The sequence below is a fragment of the Ascaphus truei genome, unplaced genomic scaffold, assembly GCF_040206685.1.
Source record: "Ascaphus truei isolate aAscTru1 unplaced genomic scaffold, aAscTru1.hap1 HAP1_SCAFFOLD_1443, whole genome shotgun sequence".
NCBI lineage: Eukaryota > Metazoa > Chordata > Amphibia > Anura > Ascaphidae > Ascaphus > Ascaphus truei.
The window spans coordinates 35001-54435 of NW_027454327.1; the positions used below are offsets into that span (position 1 = coordinate 35001).

Below are 19435 nucleotides of genomic sequence, written 5' to 3' on the forward strand. Positions count from 1 at the left end.
AATCAGGGGTTCTCAACTCCAGTCCTCAATCCCGTCCCCACCCCCCAACAGGTCAGGTTTTAAGGATATCCCAGCTTCAGCACTGGTGGCTCAATCGTGGCTCGACTCGACTGAACCACTGATTGAGCCACCTGTGCTGAAGCAGGATGTCCTTAAAACCTTACCTGTTGGGGTAGGTCTTGAGTACTGGAGTTGAGAACCTCTGCCCTGAGTATTTTCCTTGTGCTTTATTGGCGCATCGCGCTCTCGCCTGCCTCCAAGTATCTGTCCGAGTGTCTGACATTTCGCTGAGCAATTTCTCATTTTTCCGCTTTCTCCCTGACGAAAGTTCCCGTCCTCTCAGTGCCCCCCAGGGGGAAGATTACGAGATGTCCTTGTGTCCCCCCCCCCCCCCCCCCTGGCATCTCCCTGATAGCAGGTTTCACGTGTGGTGGGAAACCCGTGCACGCCCCAAAAAGACAAAGCGAACTCCGGGGTGATTGTACCGGTGACACGGTGGCAGCTCTGTGCTTGGGGTTGAGGTTTGCCCTTCTCCTCCTCTTCCAGATGACCCACGTGAGGGTGGCAGCGTGTGAGAAGTACCAGAACTGCAACGACTGCCTGGGAGCCCGCGACGCTTACTGCGGATGGTGCACCATGGAAGCCAGGTCCTCTCTCCTCCCTGACACCCCCTGGCCAACCCCCCCCACCCCCCCCCCCCCCAAAATAATGTTTCACAAATTGGAAAACAAATGCAATTGAATACTCGTAGAAGTCACTAAAGATGGGGGATGTATGTAAATGCTGCAGAATACAGAAGAGGTGTGTCATTGTGTTATTGTGTCATTGTGTCATTGTGCCAGTGAGTATGGGCTCAAACTGGGAGCACTGGTCTTAATACTCAGGACACTTTAAAAATGTCTTTAGAAAACAGCGTAACCTTTTTGTCCTTCTCCTAAACGTCACACATCCGTGTGTTCTATAATCACAGAGAAATGTGTCGCGGAAATCTTGCTTCTCTCATTTGGAGTGAGTGTGACCCTTTTCACAAGGATAGCTCTCTCGTTAGGCCGAGTCCATGGTGCAGGCACGTGCGTCGGGCGACGGAGCGCGTAGGCCTCGCACGCGCCTGTCCGCCGAGCGATCTGTGGACTACAGATCCTCACGACGGGGAGGGCGCGTCGGAGGCGTGGCCGATGACGTCACGGAGCTGGTTTGTCCTCATTGGGGAGAACCGCTCACGGGACCCGCCCGTCGCGAGACGAAATCAAAACATTTTGTCTCGCGAAAAATGGGCCGCGCCGTCGCCTCTGCGCATGCGCGCTCTGTGGCTGTCCTCGTGGTCGTGCTAAATGTGCCGTGGCCGTAATCGCGCACTAATCACTCACATACCACAAATCCACGTATTCATTAGCAAACTGAAATGTTAAAGGGGTCATCAGTCTTACAGGCAAAAGAAGCCTTCAGCAGGACCAGAAGCGCTGCGTCCTGACTCACTCCCGACAATTATGTGTGTAATTAACCACCACATCTCTTCCGGACACTTTATACTATGAATTTCAAATACTTTCACAGGGTCACGGAGGTGACTGAATGCTGAGGCTGCCTTTATCTGGGAATAATTACTCATTCGTATGCAGTCTCACTTATTGTCTGTATCACTAACGTCAAGTCAGCTTCATTCCATTAACCTCTGGGGTGCGATATGTGTCGTGCTTCCCTGGCACCCAAGGGGTTACGCTGACTACACGTCTCACTCACTGAAGGTTCCTGGATTGCGGAAGCTCAGCACAGTGTGAGATTTCACACTTAAGTTTCTAACTGTAGGATAAGACCCAATGGGTTTCCCACGCTGGATCTGTACCCGTGTTGGTTAAACCGGCCCAGGCTGGAGAGAAGCTCTGCTTATTGGGCCCTGTTCTTCTTGGTTCCTGCAGATGTTCCCTGGAGCAGGAGTGCCGGGATTCACAGGACCCTCAGTACTGGACCAGCACAAGTGAGGGAGGGGTGAATCAGTGCCCATCAATGACCATCATCCCGGATAAAATCGACATCGCCTCTGAAACCAAGGTGAGAACTATTTGGGGCTGGAGGTCTCAGTGTTTGCGGAGCGACCCTGTAAATGTATACGGGGTCAATTATCTCTTGTATTTTATTTAAGTCACTCTGGTTTATATGATGTTAGGCCTCAATAGGCCTCTGGTCCTCTGCAGCCATGAGCTGAAGCAAATCCTGCCCCACCTCTTACCTAACGTCACGGTCAAATTGATCAGTAGTCAAAAGAGGCTCCATTGGTCTTCCAAAGACGATAAATGGAATAACCTTTGGAAGACCCGTGGAATGCCACTTTTTCTATTTTGACAACAATTGTGGCCCCGCAATCAGCGGGACCTTGTTGCTGTGCACCCGTTGGTCGATTTGTTATCTGGTGTAGTGAGTGCACCCTACTATCAAATTGATCAGTAAACCGATCAAAATAAAACTCTTTGCTTGGTCAACCTCTTTACGCTCTTAGGTGGGCCTGATCTTTGCTGATTTCGGGAGGATGGTAGAGAATTATGCACGACTGAGCCTGGAACTCACAGATCCCGTGATAATCTTTATGGGCACGCCTCCCAGAAGTCCCTAAATCATCTCTTGTACAGGGGATCCCCTGAAAGTCTTAAATCATTGCTTGTTGAGAGGATCCCATAGCTCTCCATACACCGAGCGCTACCTCTGCTGGGGTTCAGCATTCTGTTTGTCTTCTCCCCCCCCCCAGAGCATCATCTTCCACATTACCGGGAACATCCCCAATTTGAGGAATATGAATCTGTCGTGCGACTACGGGAACAACCTGCGCACACCGGCGACCATCTCCTACTATGAACCCAGACAGCAATGGGCTCACTGTTGCTTCCTACCCAAGGACAGATTCCCAGATATTCCACCCAATCAAGGTATAGTTTGGACACCGTGTGCTCCACGGTGCAGCTGCCGTCTCGTCATATATGTCTTTGTAATCGATTAGTAACCATTGTACTTTTCCGTTCGCCACCGGATCTGACTTCAATGGCCCGGTTGGCTGCACATGTTTGGCTATTTCTCAGAATCATTTCTTGGACCCCTTCCCCATTTCCAATCCAACTGAATTTAAACATCAATCTTTCACCGGTCATATTTAAGTTGACGATTGAATGAAATCTGAAACTATGGAAGTAATCAGGTGGAAGGTCACGATGTCCTTGGGCTTTGTTGCTTTGTTTCCTGCACAGATCACGTGAGAGTCCGCATGGCGGTGACGGCAGAAGGGACCAGCATCATCTGGCACACGTTTGTCATCTACAACTGCATGAAGACCAGGGAGATTAATCCTAAAACCCCGTAAGATACCCCAATCACCGAGAGTCGTGTCAGAAACTCTGCGCCCCACATTCCATTGTTCTCGGGGCTGTAAGGGGGTGTCTCTCCCTGCAGTAACTTGCTTCTTGGCCCTGCCCTGTTATTACATAATATGGGGTGGTGTTGTAGCTAAGGCACTAACCTCTGAAGTGGGAGACAACGGATTCTTTATTGCTTTGCCCACGTCCAATGTTTTGATTGCAAGCTCTTCAGGGTAGAGATTGATGGGGATGTCACGTTCCATTCAGCACAGTGCTGTGGAAACATCAGTAATGATGATGATACATTATACAGTGTAAGGTTATACACTGTAGAAGTGTACATTGCAGACAGTGCTGAGTACAGACTTATAATGCTGTACTATACAGAGATAAGAGAGCGCGTGTCCCCCACATTGCAGGTGCACCAGCTGCCTGACAGCCTCCTGGTCCTGTTACTGGTGTGTGGATCAGCACCTGTGTGTCTCCAACTCCTCCGATTGTGGCACATCTCTGCAGGTAAGAAAGGGTGGGGGAGGGGAGAGGTACGTGTCCCTGACACCTGTCTATTAGGAGGGGTGAGAGGTATGTGTCACTGATATCTGTGTATTCGGAGGGGTGAAAGGTACGTGTCCCTGACACCTGTGTATTAGGAGGGGGTGCGTGGTACGTGTCCCTGATATCAGTGTATTAGGAGGGGTGAGAGGTATGTGTCACTGATATCTGTGTATTAGGAGGGGTGATAGGTACATGTCCCTGATATCTGTGTATTAGGAGGGGGTGGGAGGTACATGTACCTGATATCTGTGTATTAGGTGAGGGTGAGGGGTATGTGTCCCTGATATCTGTGTATTAGGAGGGGGTGGGAGGTATGTGTCCCTGATATCTGTATATTAGGAGGGGGACAAGTATATGTGCCTAATATCTGTATATTAGGAGGGGCCAGGTATGTGTCCCTGTTATATGTATTATTTTATTATAAGTATATAATAAAGATAGGTACTCTCGGTAGGTAGGAAGGATTTAATGTAGGATTTAATGTTGCCTGGAGACTAAAACATCAGTTTTTCTGGGGGTTTTGATGGGTTGAAGGATATTTCTGGATAATTTCCCCCGGACAGACACCTCATTACAGGGAACCCCTGTGTATTGTGCTGCCTTATTGTGCTGCCTTGTGAATGATTTAATGTATGGAGCCAGCGAGGCCCTAACGAGGTTTGTACCTGCGCAGAGCGCTCACTGATCCGCGCTAATCTGATTATCCGCAGCTCGTGCTGCGCGGCTGAAATTGAATCTCACTTTCCTAGCTATCCCATTCCCTAATTAGAGAAGATATTACCCCAAAACTCATTATCAGCCGCATTACACGCTGAAAATTGTTATTATTTCCTTATGCAGTGAATTTGCTGGTCATATACCAGGTGGGGCAGTCCCGCCTCGTGTACCCTCACACCAGGTCATGCCTGTCCCCCGGCAAAGTGTCCGTCTGAGAGGATCCCCCCTCCTCGCACGCGCAGGGACTGAGACACTGACACTCAATGTGATGCATTCTGTTACTGTATCTGCATCGTGGAAACTCCTCGCTAATTCCCAACATCGGCAAAAATGCACCAAACCCCCCCGCCCCCGATACACGGACAGTAAAAAATGCTTCTCTGCAACATTTTGCCCCAAAATGCTCTTGACACACGGCCCTTTGACTAAGATTCCCACTGTGTCCAGCAATGAATGGGTTATCCTGTGTCTGAATTCTTTGTTTTACACCACAAGTGGTCCCCTCGCTGGTAGATACAACTGTCACCCAAACGGGGTAACAGGGAGCGGAGGAGGCAGGGCCGTGTCAGCCTAATCCCCCCCAGTCCCAGGCTGGGGGAGGTCTGAGCCACACACAGAACTTGTCTCTCTCCAGCTTTGTATATTTGTCTTGAAACCCAAACCAGCCGCCCCGCTCAGATGCCTCTCTGTGCAGGCTGCAGGGATCTCGTGATAATAAGGAGCTGGGGAAGTCTGTGCAGGTCCCATCCAGCAATGACTGGGTTAAAGCCGCCTGTAGAAGATGAAGCAATACTGAGTATTACTTTGCACAATAGCCTCACCCGTCCCTGTTATGTAGAAATGGATTAAAGGCAAAAATATCCATAGACCTCACGTATCACTCGATCCCTCCACTACAAAGCATTGCATAACATATACAGTATATACAGTGTCTGTATGTGTACGTGTACGGATACAGATACAGATATATAGATATATATATAGATTTGCAATGTGCTTCCGATATATTATTTTGGGTCCTTGTTTTCATTAAAAAATATATATCTCGAATTAATTGAAAAAAAAATCAAGTACTGGGCAGAAATTCTAATAAAAACTCCCGTTTCTTGGGTTGTTCGGGACCCTTGTAATTTAACCAGGACCACCCATATTCCCCCCATGAGGAGCCTGTCCAGCACCCTTTATACATTGGTGTGGTGCAGACGCTCATGACGTCTCTTATCTGACGTCACAAAGGATTGTCAGACTGGGTTGAATATTGGGGACTCTTGTTCGTGCCGGTTATGTCCGCTCCTGGCTACGGGACCTCTCCCGCACCCCTGCCAAAGCCGAGCCTGTGTGTTATGATAAACTCTCCGGACCAGCCCTGGGGTCCCAACTAACACTTGGAATGAGCAGTGTGATCCGAGTCACGCTCACATCAGGAGGCAGGGAACTGCACACGCGTGCTACACTGAGAGCGCTCACATCAGGAGGCAGGGAACTGCACACGCGTGCTACACTGAGAGCGCTCACATCAGGAGACACGGAACTGCACACGCATGCTACACTGAGAGCGCTCACATCAGGAGGCAGGGAACTGCACACACGTGCTATACTGAGAGCGCTCACATCAGGAGGCAGGGAACAGCACATGCGTGCTATACTGAGAGCGCTGACATCAGGAGACACGGAACTGCACACGCGTGCTACACTGAGAGCGCTCACATCAGGAGGCAGGGAACTGCACACACGTGCTACACTGAGAGCGCTCACATCAGGAGGCAGGGAACTGCACACGCGTGCTACACTGAGAGCGCTCACATCAGGAGGCAGGGAACAGCACATGCGTGCTACACTGAGAGCGCTCACATCAGGAGACACGGAACTGCACACGCGTGCTACACAGAGCGCTCACATCAGGAGGCAGGGAACTGCACACGCGTGCTATACTGAGAGCGCTCACATCAGGAGGCAGGGAACTGCACACGCGTGCTACACTGAGAGCGCTCACATCAGGAGACACGGAACTGCACACGCGTGCTACACTGAGAGCGCTCGCATCAGGAGGCAGGGAACTGCACACGCGTGCTACACTGAGAGCGCTCACATCAGGAGAAATGGGAAATTCACATGCGTGCTACACTGAGAGCGCTCACATCAGGAGGCAGGGAACTGCACACGCGTGCTATACTGAGAGCGCTCACATCAGGAGGCAGGGAACTGCACACGCGTGCTACACTGAGAGCGCTCACATCGGGAGACGGAACTGCACACGCGTGCTATACTGAGAGCGCTCACATCACGAGGCAGGGAACTGCACACGCGTGCTAAACAGAGCGCTCACATCAGGAGGCAGGAACATGTGCACACGCGTGCTACACAGAGCGCTCACACCAGGAGGTAGGGAACTGCACACGCGTGCTACACTGGGAGCGCTCACATCAGGAGGCAGGGAACTGCACACGCGTGCTACACTGAGAGCGCTCACATCAGGAGGCAGGGAACTGCACACGCGTGCTACACTGAGAGCGCTCACATCAGGAGACACGGAACAGCACACGCGTGCTACACTGAGAGCGCTCACATCAGGAGACACGGAACTGCACACGCGTGCTATACTGAGAGCGCTCACATCAGGAGACACGGAACTGCACACGCGTGCTGCACTGAGAGCGCTCACATCAGGAGGCAGGGAACTGCACACGCGTGCTACACTGAGAGCGCTCACATCAGGAGGCAGGGAACTGCACACGCGTGCTACACTGAGAGCGCTCACATCAGGAGGCAGGGAACTGCACACGCGTGCTACACTGAGAGCGCTCACATCAGGAGACACGGAACTGCACACGCGTGCTATACTGAGAGCGCTCACATCAGGAGACACGGAACTGCACACGCGTGCTACACTGAGAGCGCTCACATCAGGAGGCAGGGACCTGCACACGCGTGCTATACTGAGAGCGCTCACATCAGGAGACAGGGACCTGCACACGCGTGCTACACTGAGAGCGCTCACATCAGGAGACACGGAACTGCACACGCGTGCTATACTGAGAGCGCTCACATCAGGAGACACGGAACTGCACACGCATGCTACACTGAGAGCGCTCACATCAGGAGGCAGGGAACTGCACACACGTGCTATACTGAGAGCGCTCACATCAGGAGGCAGGGAACTGCACACGCGTGCTACACTGAGAGCGCTCACATCAGGAGACACGGAACTGCACACGCGTGCTATACTGAGAGCACTCACATCAGGAGACACGGAACTGCACACGCGTGCTATACTGAGAGCGCTCACATCAGGAGGCAGGGAACTGCACACGCGTGCTATACTGAGAGCGCTCACATCAGGAGACAGGGACCTGCACACGCGTGCTACACTGAGAGCGCTCACATCAGGAGACACGGAACTGCACACGCGTGCTATACTGAGAGCACTCACATCAGGAGACACGGAACTGCACACGCGTGCTACACTGAGAGCGCTCACATCAGGAGGCAGGGAACTGCACACGCGTGCTACACTGGGAGCGCTCACATCAGGAGGCAGGGAACTGCACACGCGTGCTACACTGGGAGCGCTCACATCAGGAGGCAGGGAACTGCACACACGTGCTATACTGAGAGCGCTCACATCAGGAGGCAGGGAACTGCACACGCGTCCTACACTGAGAGCGCTGACATCAGGAGGCAGGGAACTGCACACGCGTGCTAAACAGAGCGCTCACATCAGGAGACACGGAACTGCACACGCGTGCTACACTGAGAGCGCTGACATCAGGAGGCAGGGAACTGCACACGCGTCCTACACTGAGAGCGCTGACATCAGGAGGCAGGGAACTGCACACGCGTGCTACACTGGGAGCGCTCACATCAGGAGGCAGGGAACTGCACACGCTTGCTACACTGAGAGCGCTCACATCAGGAGACACGGAACTGCACACACGTGCTACACTGAGAGCGCTCACATCAGGAGGCAGGGAACTGCACACGCGTGCTATACTGAGAGCGCTCACATCAGGAGACACGGAACTGCACACGCGTGCTACACTGAGAGCGCTCCCATCAGGAGGCAGGGAACTGCACACGCGTGCTTCATAAATGAGTGGGCCTTGAATTGGATGTGCGCTGGAAATTATTACAGCCCCACACATTAGAATGAAGCTGAGCTCTTCCCTGGCACTGGGAAGCGGTATAGAGTAGGGGCCATTGTGTGCTTAATCTGAGGGATGAAGGCCACACTACACTATATATTTCAGGCTGATGTCTCTGGCGCAGAATAAAACACAGGTAATAATGTCCGTGGAAAGCATGAGGGGATGGTTACATGACTGAAGCGTGTAAATCCGCGTGTGCAGACTGCGTGTCATTTCAGTCATTTCTTTTGTTGCAGAACAGCACAGACTGTCCCAGAATAACCGCTACAAGCCTGTCCCCTGCACCCACCGCGGTCACCCAGGACCTCCGGCTGCCCTTGTCCAACATAAACATATCCCGGGTAATTTCTTTTCTCTGTCTCTGGGAAGCACATGTAGTAAATGCAGTGCCAAGATACTCCTTACTGTTCTCTGCTGCTGCACGGTGCACAGCTATGTCTCACTTTGCTGCTTTGTGTCTATGTAATGTAGAGAAGCTTTTCTCTCTCGCTCTCCCTTATACTCTCTCTCGCTCTTGCTCTCTCTATTGTACTCTCTTGCTCGCGCTCGCTCTTGCTCTCTCGTATTCTCTTCCTCTCTCTCTTGCTCTCTCTCTCTTGCTCTCTCTCTCTTGCTCTCTCTCGCTCTCTTGTTCTCGCGCTCTCTCTCTCTTGCTCTTTGTCTGTCGCTCTCTTGCTCTCGATCTCTCTCTCTTGGTCTCTCGCTCTCTTGCTCTCGCTCTCTCTTGCTCGCTCTCTCTCGCTCTCTCTCTCTTGCTCTTTGTCTGTCGCTCTCTTGCTCTTGGTCTCTTGCTCTCGCTCTCTGTCTCTTGCTCTCGCTCGCTCCCTTGCTCTCACTCTCGCTCTCTCTCTCTTGCTCTCTGTCTTGTGCTCTCTCGCTCTCTCTCTTGCTCTCTCTCTTGCTCTCTCTCTTGCTCTCTGTCTCGCGCTCTCTTGCTCGCTCTCTCTCGCTCTCTCTCTCTTGCTCTTTGTCTGTCGCTCTCTTGCTCTCGCTCTCTCTCTCTTGCTCTCGCTCGCTCCCTTGCTCTCACTCTCGCTCTCTCTCTCTTGCTCTCTGTCTTGTGCTCTCTCGCTCTCTCTCTTGCTCTCTCTCTCACTCTCTCTCTTGCTCTCTGTCTCGCGCTCTCTTGCTCTCGCTCTCTCGCTCTCTCTCTTGCTCTCTCCTTTGGTGGCACGAGATGTTTATATTGATAAATAAATGGTGTATGTTAGGCCTCGGGCATGGTCAGTGCTTAGGCGTTGACCCGTGCTGAGGCGCGCTGCTGCTCGGCAGTGAGCCCCTGCAGCCGCAATGAGAGCGGCTTTAGCAGGGGCTCGCTCACGCTTCCGCAAGCGTGCGGAAGCGTATGTCTTATGAAAATTTTACGTTTTCGCGCTCATGGGAGCGCAGGGCCGGTCACGTGAGCGGTTCGCCCAATGAGGGCGAACCAGCTCCGTGACGTCACTGGCCCGCCCCCCGACCGACACGCCCCCGGACGGCGCGCTAACCAAGGCCAGGGAAAGCACCCGCTTCCCCTCAGCCTCCGCGCGCCTCCGCACGGGCTGAGGCACCATGGACTCAGCCTTATACTGCGTCTTTGATTTATAAACCTGCGCTGTGAGTCTTATTCTAAGTCAGAGGCGGCCAACTCCAGTCTTCAAGGGCCGCCAACAGGACACGTTTTCAGGATATCCCTGCTTCAGCAAAGCTGGCTCAATCAGTTGCTCAGTCGAAGCATGGACTGATTGAGCTGCCTGTGCTGAAGCAGCAATATCCCTAATACCTGGCCTGTTGGTGGCCCATGAGGACTGGAGTTGGCCGCTCCGGTTCTAGGTGCCTCTGTATCACTACAATGAATGCTCGGTTACTCCTCCCAATCTATCACCCTGTGTCACCCTCTGGTGCTCCCTGCATCATAGAGAGCGGCTCAGAAGCAAAGGCCCAAGATACACCGGGCATCTGTCGCATGGAATGCATTGCAATCTCTCCTCTGCGTCCGTTCCAAGCCGGCACTTAACGGGCGGATTCCTGCAGTGCACCAAAAACGGGGCAATGGTTAAAACGTTAATGAACTATTACTAATAACAACAACGACTCGTATTCATTTTGCTGCAGCGCAGAACAAAACCTGCACCTCAAATTCCTGCCCTGAAGAGCTTGCAATCTATTCTTCTAGTGCCCAGTCACAGTGAGAAGGGAATGAACGCGCTACGGTGCAGCGGTTTGCTTCGTCACATGCTGGCGCACAGGGATACCGGATAATTCCCACGCACACACCCAGCGAGAGACGCGCACGTCACATGCTGGCGCACAGTGATACCGGATAATTCCCACGCACACACCCAGCGAGAGACGCGCACGTCACATGCTGGCGCACAGTGATACCGGATAATTCCCACGCACACACCCAGCGAGAGACGCGCACGTCACATGCTGGCGCACAGTGATACCGGATAATTCCCACGCACACACCCAGCGAGAGACGCGCACGTCACATGCTGGCGCACAGTGATACCGGATAATTCCCACGCACACACCCAGCGAGAGACGCGCACGTCACATGCTGGCGCACAGTGATACCGGATAATTCCCACGCACACACCCAGCGAGAGACGCGCACGTCACATGCTGGCGCACAGTGATACCGGATAATTCCCACGCACACACCCAGAGAGAGACGCGCACGTCACATGCTGGCGCACAGTGATACCGGATAATTCCCACGCACACACCCAGCGAGAGACGCGCACGTCACATGCTGGCGCACAGTGATACCGGATAATTCCCACGCACACACCCAGCGAGAGACGCGCACGTCACATGCTGGCGCACAGTGATACCGGATAATTCCCACGCACACACCCAGCGAGAGACGCGCACGTCACATGCTGGCGCACAATGATACCGGATAATTCCCACGCACACACCCAGCGAGAGACGCACACGTCACATGCTGGCGCACAGTGATACCGGATAATTCCCACGCACACACCCAGCGAGAGACGCGCACGTCACATGCTGGCGCACAGTGATACCGGATAATTCCCACGCACACATCCAGCGAGAGACGCGCACGTCACATGCTGGCGCACAGTGATACCGGATAATTCCCACGCACACACCCAGCGAGAGACGCGCACGTCACATGCTGGCGCACAGTGATACCGGATAATCCCCACGCACACACCCAGAGAGAGACGCGCACGTCACATGCTGGCGCACAGTGACACCGGATAATTCCCACGCACACACCCAGCGAGAGACGCGCACGTCACATGCTGGCGCACAGTGACACCGGATAATTCCCACGCACACACCCAGCGAGAGACGCGCACGTCACACAGCTGGGGCCGACCTGACAGATGTTTGCTGTGTCTCTCACTCTAGGGCCGGGATCTGGAATGTGACTTCGGAGCGGGGAGGATGTTCCCAGCCAGATGGATTAATTCCTCAGCAGTCGAATGCAGCGGCGTCCTGGTGAGTCCTGGTGAGGCTGAGTCCTGGTGAGGCTGTCTGCGTGTGTGATAGTCCAGAAAAGAAATAGAGTGACATCTATTGTTGCCAAGCAGTTTATGGATGCAATTAAATACATAGGAGTTCTTATGCACAAGCTTTATAAATATATAACACAGGCACAGTCAGATACAAAGTCAGACAGTCAGGCGCACAGTCAGACAGTCAGGCACACAGTCAGATACTGTCAGGCGCACAGTCAGATACAGTCAGGGAGCACAGTCAGACACAGTCAGACACATTCAAACAGTCAGGCGCACAGTCAGATACAGTCAGGGAGCACAGTCAGACACAGTCAGACACATTCAAACAGTCAGGCGCACAGTCAGACAGTCAGGCACACAATCAGACACTGTCAGGCACACAGTCAGACAGTCAGGTGCACAGTCACATCCAACACCAGTTTAAGTTCTTTCAAAACTAAGGCTGTCTCACATTTAATCTGGTCTGTAACTGTTACATACGCCTATAATATATATTATCTCTTGCTGTGCATGCAATGTCTTGTATATAATGTATACCCTGTTCACTTATGTAACTGTATTTGTAACCATGTATTATTTGTCATCATAACTGTGCCCAGGACATACTTGAAAACGAGAGGTAACTCTCAATGTATTACTTCCTGGTAAATCGTTTTATAAAGAAATAAATAATAAACAGTCAGGGCACAGCCAGACATAGTCAGGGCGCACAGTCAGACATAGTCAGGGCGCACAGTCAGACATAGTCAGGGCGCACAGTCAGACATAGTCAGGGCGCACAGTCAGACATAGTCAGGGCGCACAGTCAGACATAGTCAGGGCGCAGAGTCAGACATAGTCAGGGCGCACAGTCAGACATAGTCAGGGCGCACAGTCAGACATAGTCAGGGCGCACAGTCAGACATAGTCAGGGCGCACAGTCAGACATAGTCAGGGCGCACAGTCAGACATAGTCAGGGCGCACAGTCAGACAAAGTCAGGGCGCACAGTCAGACACAGTCAGGCACACAGTCAGACACAGTCAGGCACACAGTCAGACACAGTCAGGGCGCACAGTCAGACACAGTCAGACACAGTCAGGCACACAGTCAGACACAGTCAGGCACACAGTCAGACACAGTCAGGCGCACAGTCAGACACAGTCAGGGCGCACAGTCAGACACAGTCAGGGCGCACAGTCAGACACAGTCAGACACAGACAGGTAGAGTCGCACACCCCTCGCAGGCTGGACTCGGCCATTCATAGTACAGCTGTTTTTTTCCCTGTTTGGCAGCTGCGCACGTCTGATAGGAGCCAACACTTTCCAGTCAATCTGCAGCTGAGGGGACATTACGGACAATACCTTGACAATCCGGCCATGGTGACAGGTGTGTAAGGAGCACAACAAGAGAACTGTATATATCACAGCATGCACACACTGTATATAACTGTATATATCACAGCATGCACACACTGTATACAACTATATACATCACAGCATGCGCCCACTGGTTATAACTATATATCACAGCATGCACACACTGTATACAACTATATATCACAGCATGCACACACTGTATACAACTATATATCACAGCATGCACACAATGTATACAACTATATATCACAGCATGCACACAATGTATACAACTATATATCACAGCATGCACACAATGTATACAACTATATATCACAGCATGCACACACTGTATACAACTATATATCACAGCATGCACACACTGTATACAACTGTATATATCACAGCATGCACACACTGTATACAACTATATACATCACAGCATGCGCCCACTGTATATAACTATATATCACAGCATGCACACACTGTATACAACTATATATCACAGCATGCACACAGTGTATACAACTATATATCACAGCATGCACACAATGTATACAACTATATATCACAGCATGCACACAATGTATACAACTATATATCACAGCATGCACACAATGTATACAACTATATATCACAGCATGCACACAATGTATACAACTATATATCACAGCATGCACACACTGTATACAACTATATATCACAGCATGCACACACTGTATACAACTATATATCACAGCATGCACACAATGTATACAACTATATATCAGAGCATGCACACTGTATACAACTATATATCACAGCATGCACACACTGTATATAACTATATATCACAGCATGCACACACTGTATATAACTATATATCACAGCATGCACACACTGTATATAACTATATATCACAGCATGCACACACTGTATACAACTATATATCACAGCATGCACACACTGTATACAACTATATATCACAGCATGCACACACTGTATATAACTATATATCACAGCATGCACACACTGTATATAACTATATATCACAGCATGCACACACTGTATACAACTATATATCACAGCATGCACACACTGTATACAACTATATATCACAGCATGCATGTGTGTATAATGTTTCTGCAGAATGACGGTCTTTGGAAAGGAAATATATGATCAGCTGAATGAAAGTTTTTAATCTTAGTCTCGAGGAATCTCGCCGATAAATCCCTGGATTCCCGCCCCGAATCCGTTGATTTCTGGACATTACTTGGAATTGTTTTCACACAATGATCTCGGGGTTCGGTGGCTCGCACCATTTCTTGGGTAGTTTTTCTTGCAACAATTGAAAAATCCCCATCATTTGAACGTCTTTCCGTGTAAAAGTCGGATTTCCGGGGTTGTTAGAATTTTACCAATAAAATGTGGATTGTAACACAGCAAAAAGCACCTTCTCCCCTTCCCCCGAACCCTAAAACAAACCCAGTGTGAATATCACAGAACTGACCCTAATGTAACTCTCACTATAAAGCAAACAGCCACGGACCATAAATCCAGGGGATTAGGACACATAGTGTAATTGATGTCCCTCCACCGCCAGTGTGGACACTAAATGCTGGATTATTTACACACACACACACACACACACACACACACACACAGACAGATATTTATCACCGGCTATGGTGAGTGACCCGCATCCCCCAATAAAACATCCTTACGGGGCCAACACTGAAAGCTTTCTGTGCGGGAGGAGAGAGGTTTCAAGCTCAGATCCTGGGAGGGGAGCAGGGGATGAGTTTGTACAGGAATTTGAGGGGGGGGGGGGGAATTACACCCCTTCAGTGCTGGGGAGGCCAGCAATATATTCTGTGGTGGTTATAGCAAATACAAATCCCACTGGTGAGCACATTCACACGTCTAAAACAGGTCTGCAGCCCCGCCCTTCCCCATTATCTCTTGGCATACAATGGTTCCACTGCCGCTAAGGATTCTGGGATGGTTATAGATATGTTGCTGTGAATTCTGTTTGCTGCCCTGGCCAACAGTGACAGAATTAGGAGTCCTTTCTGTTCTGGTTTCGGTGGCAGTGACAGTGTCACCTCGCCGTTTGGTTTTGTTTTGGAATTATAATGGGAGGAGCATATAATAATAATAATAATGATGATATTTTATTCCTGAATAGCATGGTTCTATAATCTCTGTCCCGGAGAGCTTACAATTTACTGTTCTGTTTGCTACTGGAGGCAACATGGGATCATTCACCTTGCCAGCCAGGGCTTCCCACCAGAGCTGTAACCACAAGGCCACCCCTGCCTCGTGCAGCAATGTAGAGCAGTTGTGAGTATGTCTTCTCTCTTTCTCAGTGGAGGTGTATAACTGTTCCTCAGAGACCTCCGACTGCTCCCTCTGCCTGGGGCGCACGGATTTTGGCCATCGCTGCACCTGGAACAGAGACTCCTGTAGGCTGAGCAGCGACTCCCAGCCTGTCCTGGACAGCTGCCCCGCGCCTGAGATCAAGAAGGTAACAATGTAACTTGGGAAGGAGCTGGGGTCCAGGCTGTGCCAGCCCTGCATGGCAGTATCCAGTAACATGGTACTGCATTATCAGCGAGACATGGGCTGTATACTCCAAGGTATATGACTGTACTAGGAAAACGTTTGGGAACCTGGAAGTGTACAGAGTTACTCAGTTTTGTTATACCAAGCAGCATGGAAGTCTTTGGGGACCAATCATTTATTTTCGATGTTTCCCAGGGGGGTAGTGTTCTCACCCACTGGTCACTCCTCATTACAGATTGATCCGGTCAGTGGGCCGCTGGACGGGGGGACTCTTCTCACTATACATGGACTCAACCTCGGAAGCCGGTTCAGTGACATCGCTGACGGGGTCAAGATCGGGGACATCATATGCACCCCCATCCCAGAGAGATATGTAGTGTCTCAGGAGTGAGTATGCAGCAGCATTATGTGTATGCATATAGAGTGTGTGTGTGTGTGTGTGTGTGTGTGTGTGTGTGTGTGTGTTTGTGTGTATATGTGTGTGTGTATATGTGTGTGTGTATATGTGTGTGTGTATGTGGGTGTTGTATAGTAACAATGCTGCTCATATGCTCTGTGCTCTGTGCTCTGCAGTTGCACAGTATAGTATACAGGTAGCACTATATGAGAATGCATTGCTGGGATTGCAGGGGTTTGAGTTACAGCTGTTGGTGACCCTCTGTCCTCAGGATTGTGTGTGTGACAGGACCAGCTCCCAGCATGCTCAGTGACTGGGTGACCGTGGATGTGAGTGGAGGAGGCCGTTCCAAGGAGAGATATGCTTACATGGTAAGTCACCTTGTCCCTGTCTCATCTCTGTGCAATAAGGATGCTGCTTACACCCCCACAGAAACACATTAATAAACAGTGGCACTGTATACACATGCAGAAGGGCTGACACGCTGCTTTAAATGTTTTATTCCATAAGAAATAGTCTTTATTTATAGTAGGTTTAGAAAGGTGTTATGTGTGCGGTGCTTTGTAGCATCCTGTATATATATATATATATATATATATATATATATATATATATATATATATATATACAATATTTCCTCAATTCTAAGATGCACCTTTTTTCCAATTCCCACATGTCTGAAATCGGGGTGCGTCTTAGAATCGATGTTTTAAAAAAATGAAGGGTAAAAGGTGTCTCCTAAGCACCTCCTTCTCACTTACCATGTTTCCTGAGCGGTCCCATGTCAGCGGAGGATGAATCGGGGGTGGCGGCGGCAGGAGAGGTCCCAGAGGATTGAAGATGGACAGCGGGAGGGTGGCGGGAGAAGATCACCATAGAGCAGGAGACCTGAGCAGGGGCAGAGCGGCATAGAGGAACGGCTGTAACACCGGAAGTCGACCAGTGTTATACTTCCGGGGTTACAGCGCGCTCCACCCCAGTCGTTCCGCTATGCCGTTCTGCCCCTGCTCAGGTCTCCTGTTCTATGGTGATCTTCTCCCGCCGCCGCCACACGCCCGCCTGCCCGCCCGCTGTCCATCTTCAATCCTCTGCAGACGTGGGACCTCTCCTGCCGCCGCCCCCGCTTCATCCTCCGCCGACATGGGACCACTCCGGAAACATGGTAAGTGAAAAGTTATTTTCCTGGATTGTAAGTGCCAAATCGATGTGCGTCTTACAATCGAGGAAATACGGAATATATATATACACACATATACTTGGGGCAATGTGAGTGAATTTCTTCCCGTGTTTGCAGGTCCCTGAAGTGTTCTCTATATCTCCGGATTTTGGCCCCAGAGCTGGAGGGACCAAAGTTACCATCTCAGGGAGGAGGCTGGAGATCGGGAGAGAGATACATGTCCTGCTCGATGAAACCATGGAATGCACAGACATTGTGTGAGTTGTGTATCTGAACTATCTTATCTGGCATGCACGAATCACTCTCATCTCAGCGGTGCCTCCCCCTCTGTCCTCTCAGCTGTGCCTCCCCCTCTCTCTCCTCTCAGCTGTGCCTCCCCCTTTCTCTCTCCTCTCAGCTGTGCCTCCCCCTCTCTCTCTCCTCTCAGCTGTGCCTCCCCCTCTCTCTCTCTCCTCTCAGCGGTGCCTCCCCCTCTCTCCTCTCAGCGGTGCCTCCCTCTCTCTCTCCTCTCAGCTGTGCCTCCCTTTCTCTCCTCTCAGCTGTGCCTCCCCCTCTCTCTCCTCTCAGCTGTGCCTCCCCCTCTCTCTCTCCTCTCAGCTGTGCTTCCCCCTCTCTCTCTCCTCTCAGCGGTGCCTCACCCTCTCTCCTTTCAGCAGTGCTTCCCTCTCTCCTCTCAGCGGTGCCTCCCCCTCTCTCCTCTCAGCTATGCCTCCCCCTCTCTCTCCTCTCAGCTGTGCCTCCCCCTCTCTCCTCTCAGGGGTCTCTCCCTCCCTCTCTCCTCTCAGCAGTGAACCCCTCCCTCTTTCCTCTCAGTGGTGCCTCTCCTTCTCTCCTCACATCAGTGATCCCCTCCCTCGCTCTCCTCTCAACAGTGCCTCCCCCTCCCTCTTCTCAGCTGTGCCTCCCCCTCTCTCTCTCCTCTCAGCTGTGCCTCCCCTCTCCTCTCAGAGGTGCCTCCCTCTCTCTCTCCTCACAGCAGTGCCTCTCCCTCTCTCTCTCTCCTATTAGCTGTGCCTCCCCCTTCTCTCAGCGCCTCTCAGTGGTGCCTCCCCCTCTCTCTTAGCTGTGCCTCCCCCTTCTCTCAGCGCCTCTCAGTGGTGCCTCCCCCTCTCTCCTCTTAGCTGTGCCTCCCCCTTCTCTCAGCGCCCCCCCTCCTCTCAGTGGTGCCTCCCCCTCTCTCATCTTAGCTGTGCCTCCCACTCCTCTCAGCGCCCCCCCTCTCTCCTCTCAGATGTGCCTCCCCCGTCCCCATCTCTCCTCTCAGCGACTGTACCTTCCCACGCTGTATTCTCAGGCGCACGGAGAGCAGCATCCAGTGCACTGTGCCAGCGCTGGGTCCCACTCCCACCCAGAATGTCCAGGTCTGTGTCCAGTTTGAAAGAAGATCTTGTGTCAATAAGAACCTCACCTTCCAGTACCATGAGAACCCAGCAATAACCAGCATGAGGCCTGAGAACAGCCCCGTGAGGTAGGCAGGTTCTGTAGGGTCTGGTTGGCTCTATAGGGTCTGGTGGGATCTGTAGCGTCTGACGGAATCTGTAGGGTCCTGTAGAACTGACGGAATCTGTAGGGTCCTGTAGAACTGGCGGGATCTGTAGGGTCTGGTGGGATCTGCTCTGCTTTGACATTAAAGCTGTAAGGATAAAACACTGTGAAGAAATGATATCCCAAACTCCTGCAGCTCGTTACTGACTATATAGTCATGCACTAGTCTTTGAAGTGGAATATTCATATACCTTTGAGCAC

At 51.4% G+C, this 19435-nt stretch overlaps 1 protein-coding gene across 3 annotated transcripts in view; it reads left to right on the top strand.

The window, feature by feature from the left end:
* Nucleotides 1–19435, top strand: part of LOC142475940 (plexin-D1-like) — a 72994-nt gene that overhangs the window by 21909 nt on the left and 31650 nt on the right. For all 3 annotated transcript variants that reach the window (XR_012791210.1, XR_012791211.1, XM_075581604.1), the window contains exons 4-16: nt 547–647; nt 1917–2049; nt 2741–2918; nt 3234–3342; nt 3761–3857; nt 8995–9099; nt 12125–12214; nt 13509–13602; nt 15920–16077; nt 16351–16502; nt 16784–16883; nt 17807–17946; nt 18984–19157. Coding sequence is in view for 1 of the 3 variants with exons in the window: in XM_075581604.1 (XP_075437719.1) it covers nt 547–647; nt 1917–2049; nt 2741–2918; nt 3234–3342; nt 3761–3857; nt 8995–9099; nt 12125–12214; nt 13509–13602; nt 15920–16077; nt 16351–16502; nt 16784–16883; nt 17807–17946; nt 18984–19157 (1631 nt within the window). In the remaining 2 variants the exon portion in view is untranslated. The remainder of the gene's footprint in view (nt 1–546; nt 648–1916; nt 2050–2740; nt 2919–3233; nt 3343–3760; nt 3858–8994; nt 9100–12124; nt 12215–13508; nt 13603–15919; nt 16078–16350; nt 16503–16783; nt 16884–17806; nt 17947–18983; nt 19158–19435) is intronic.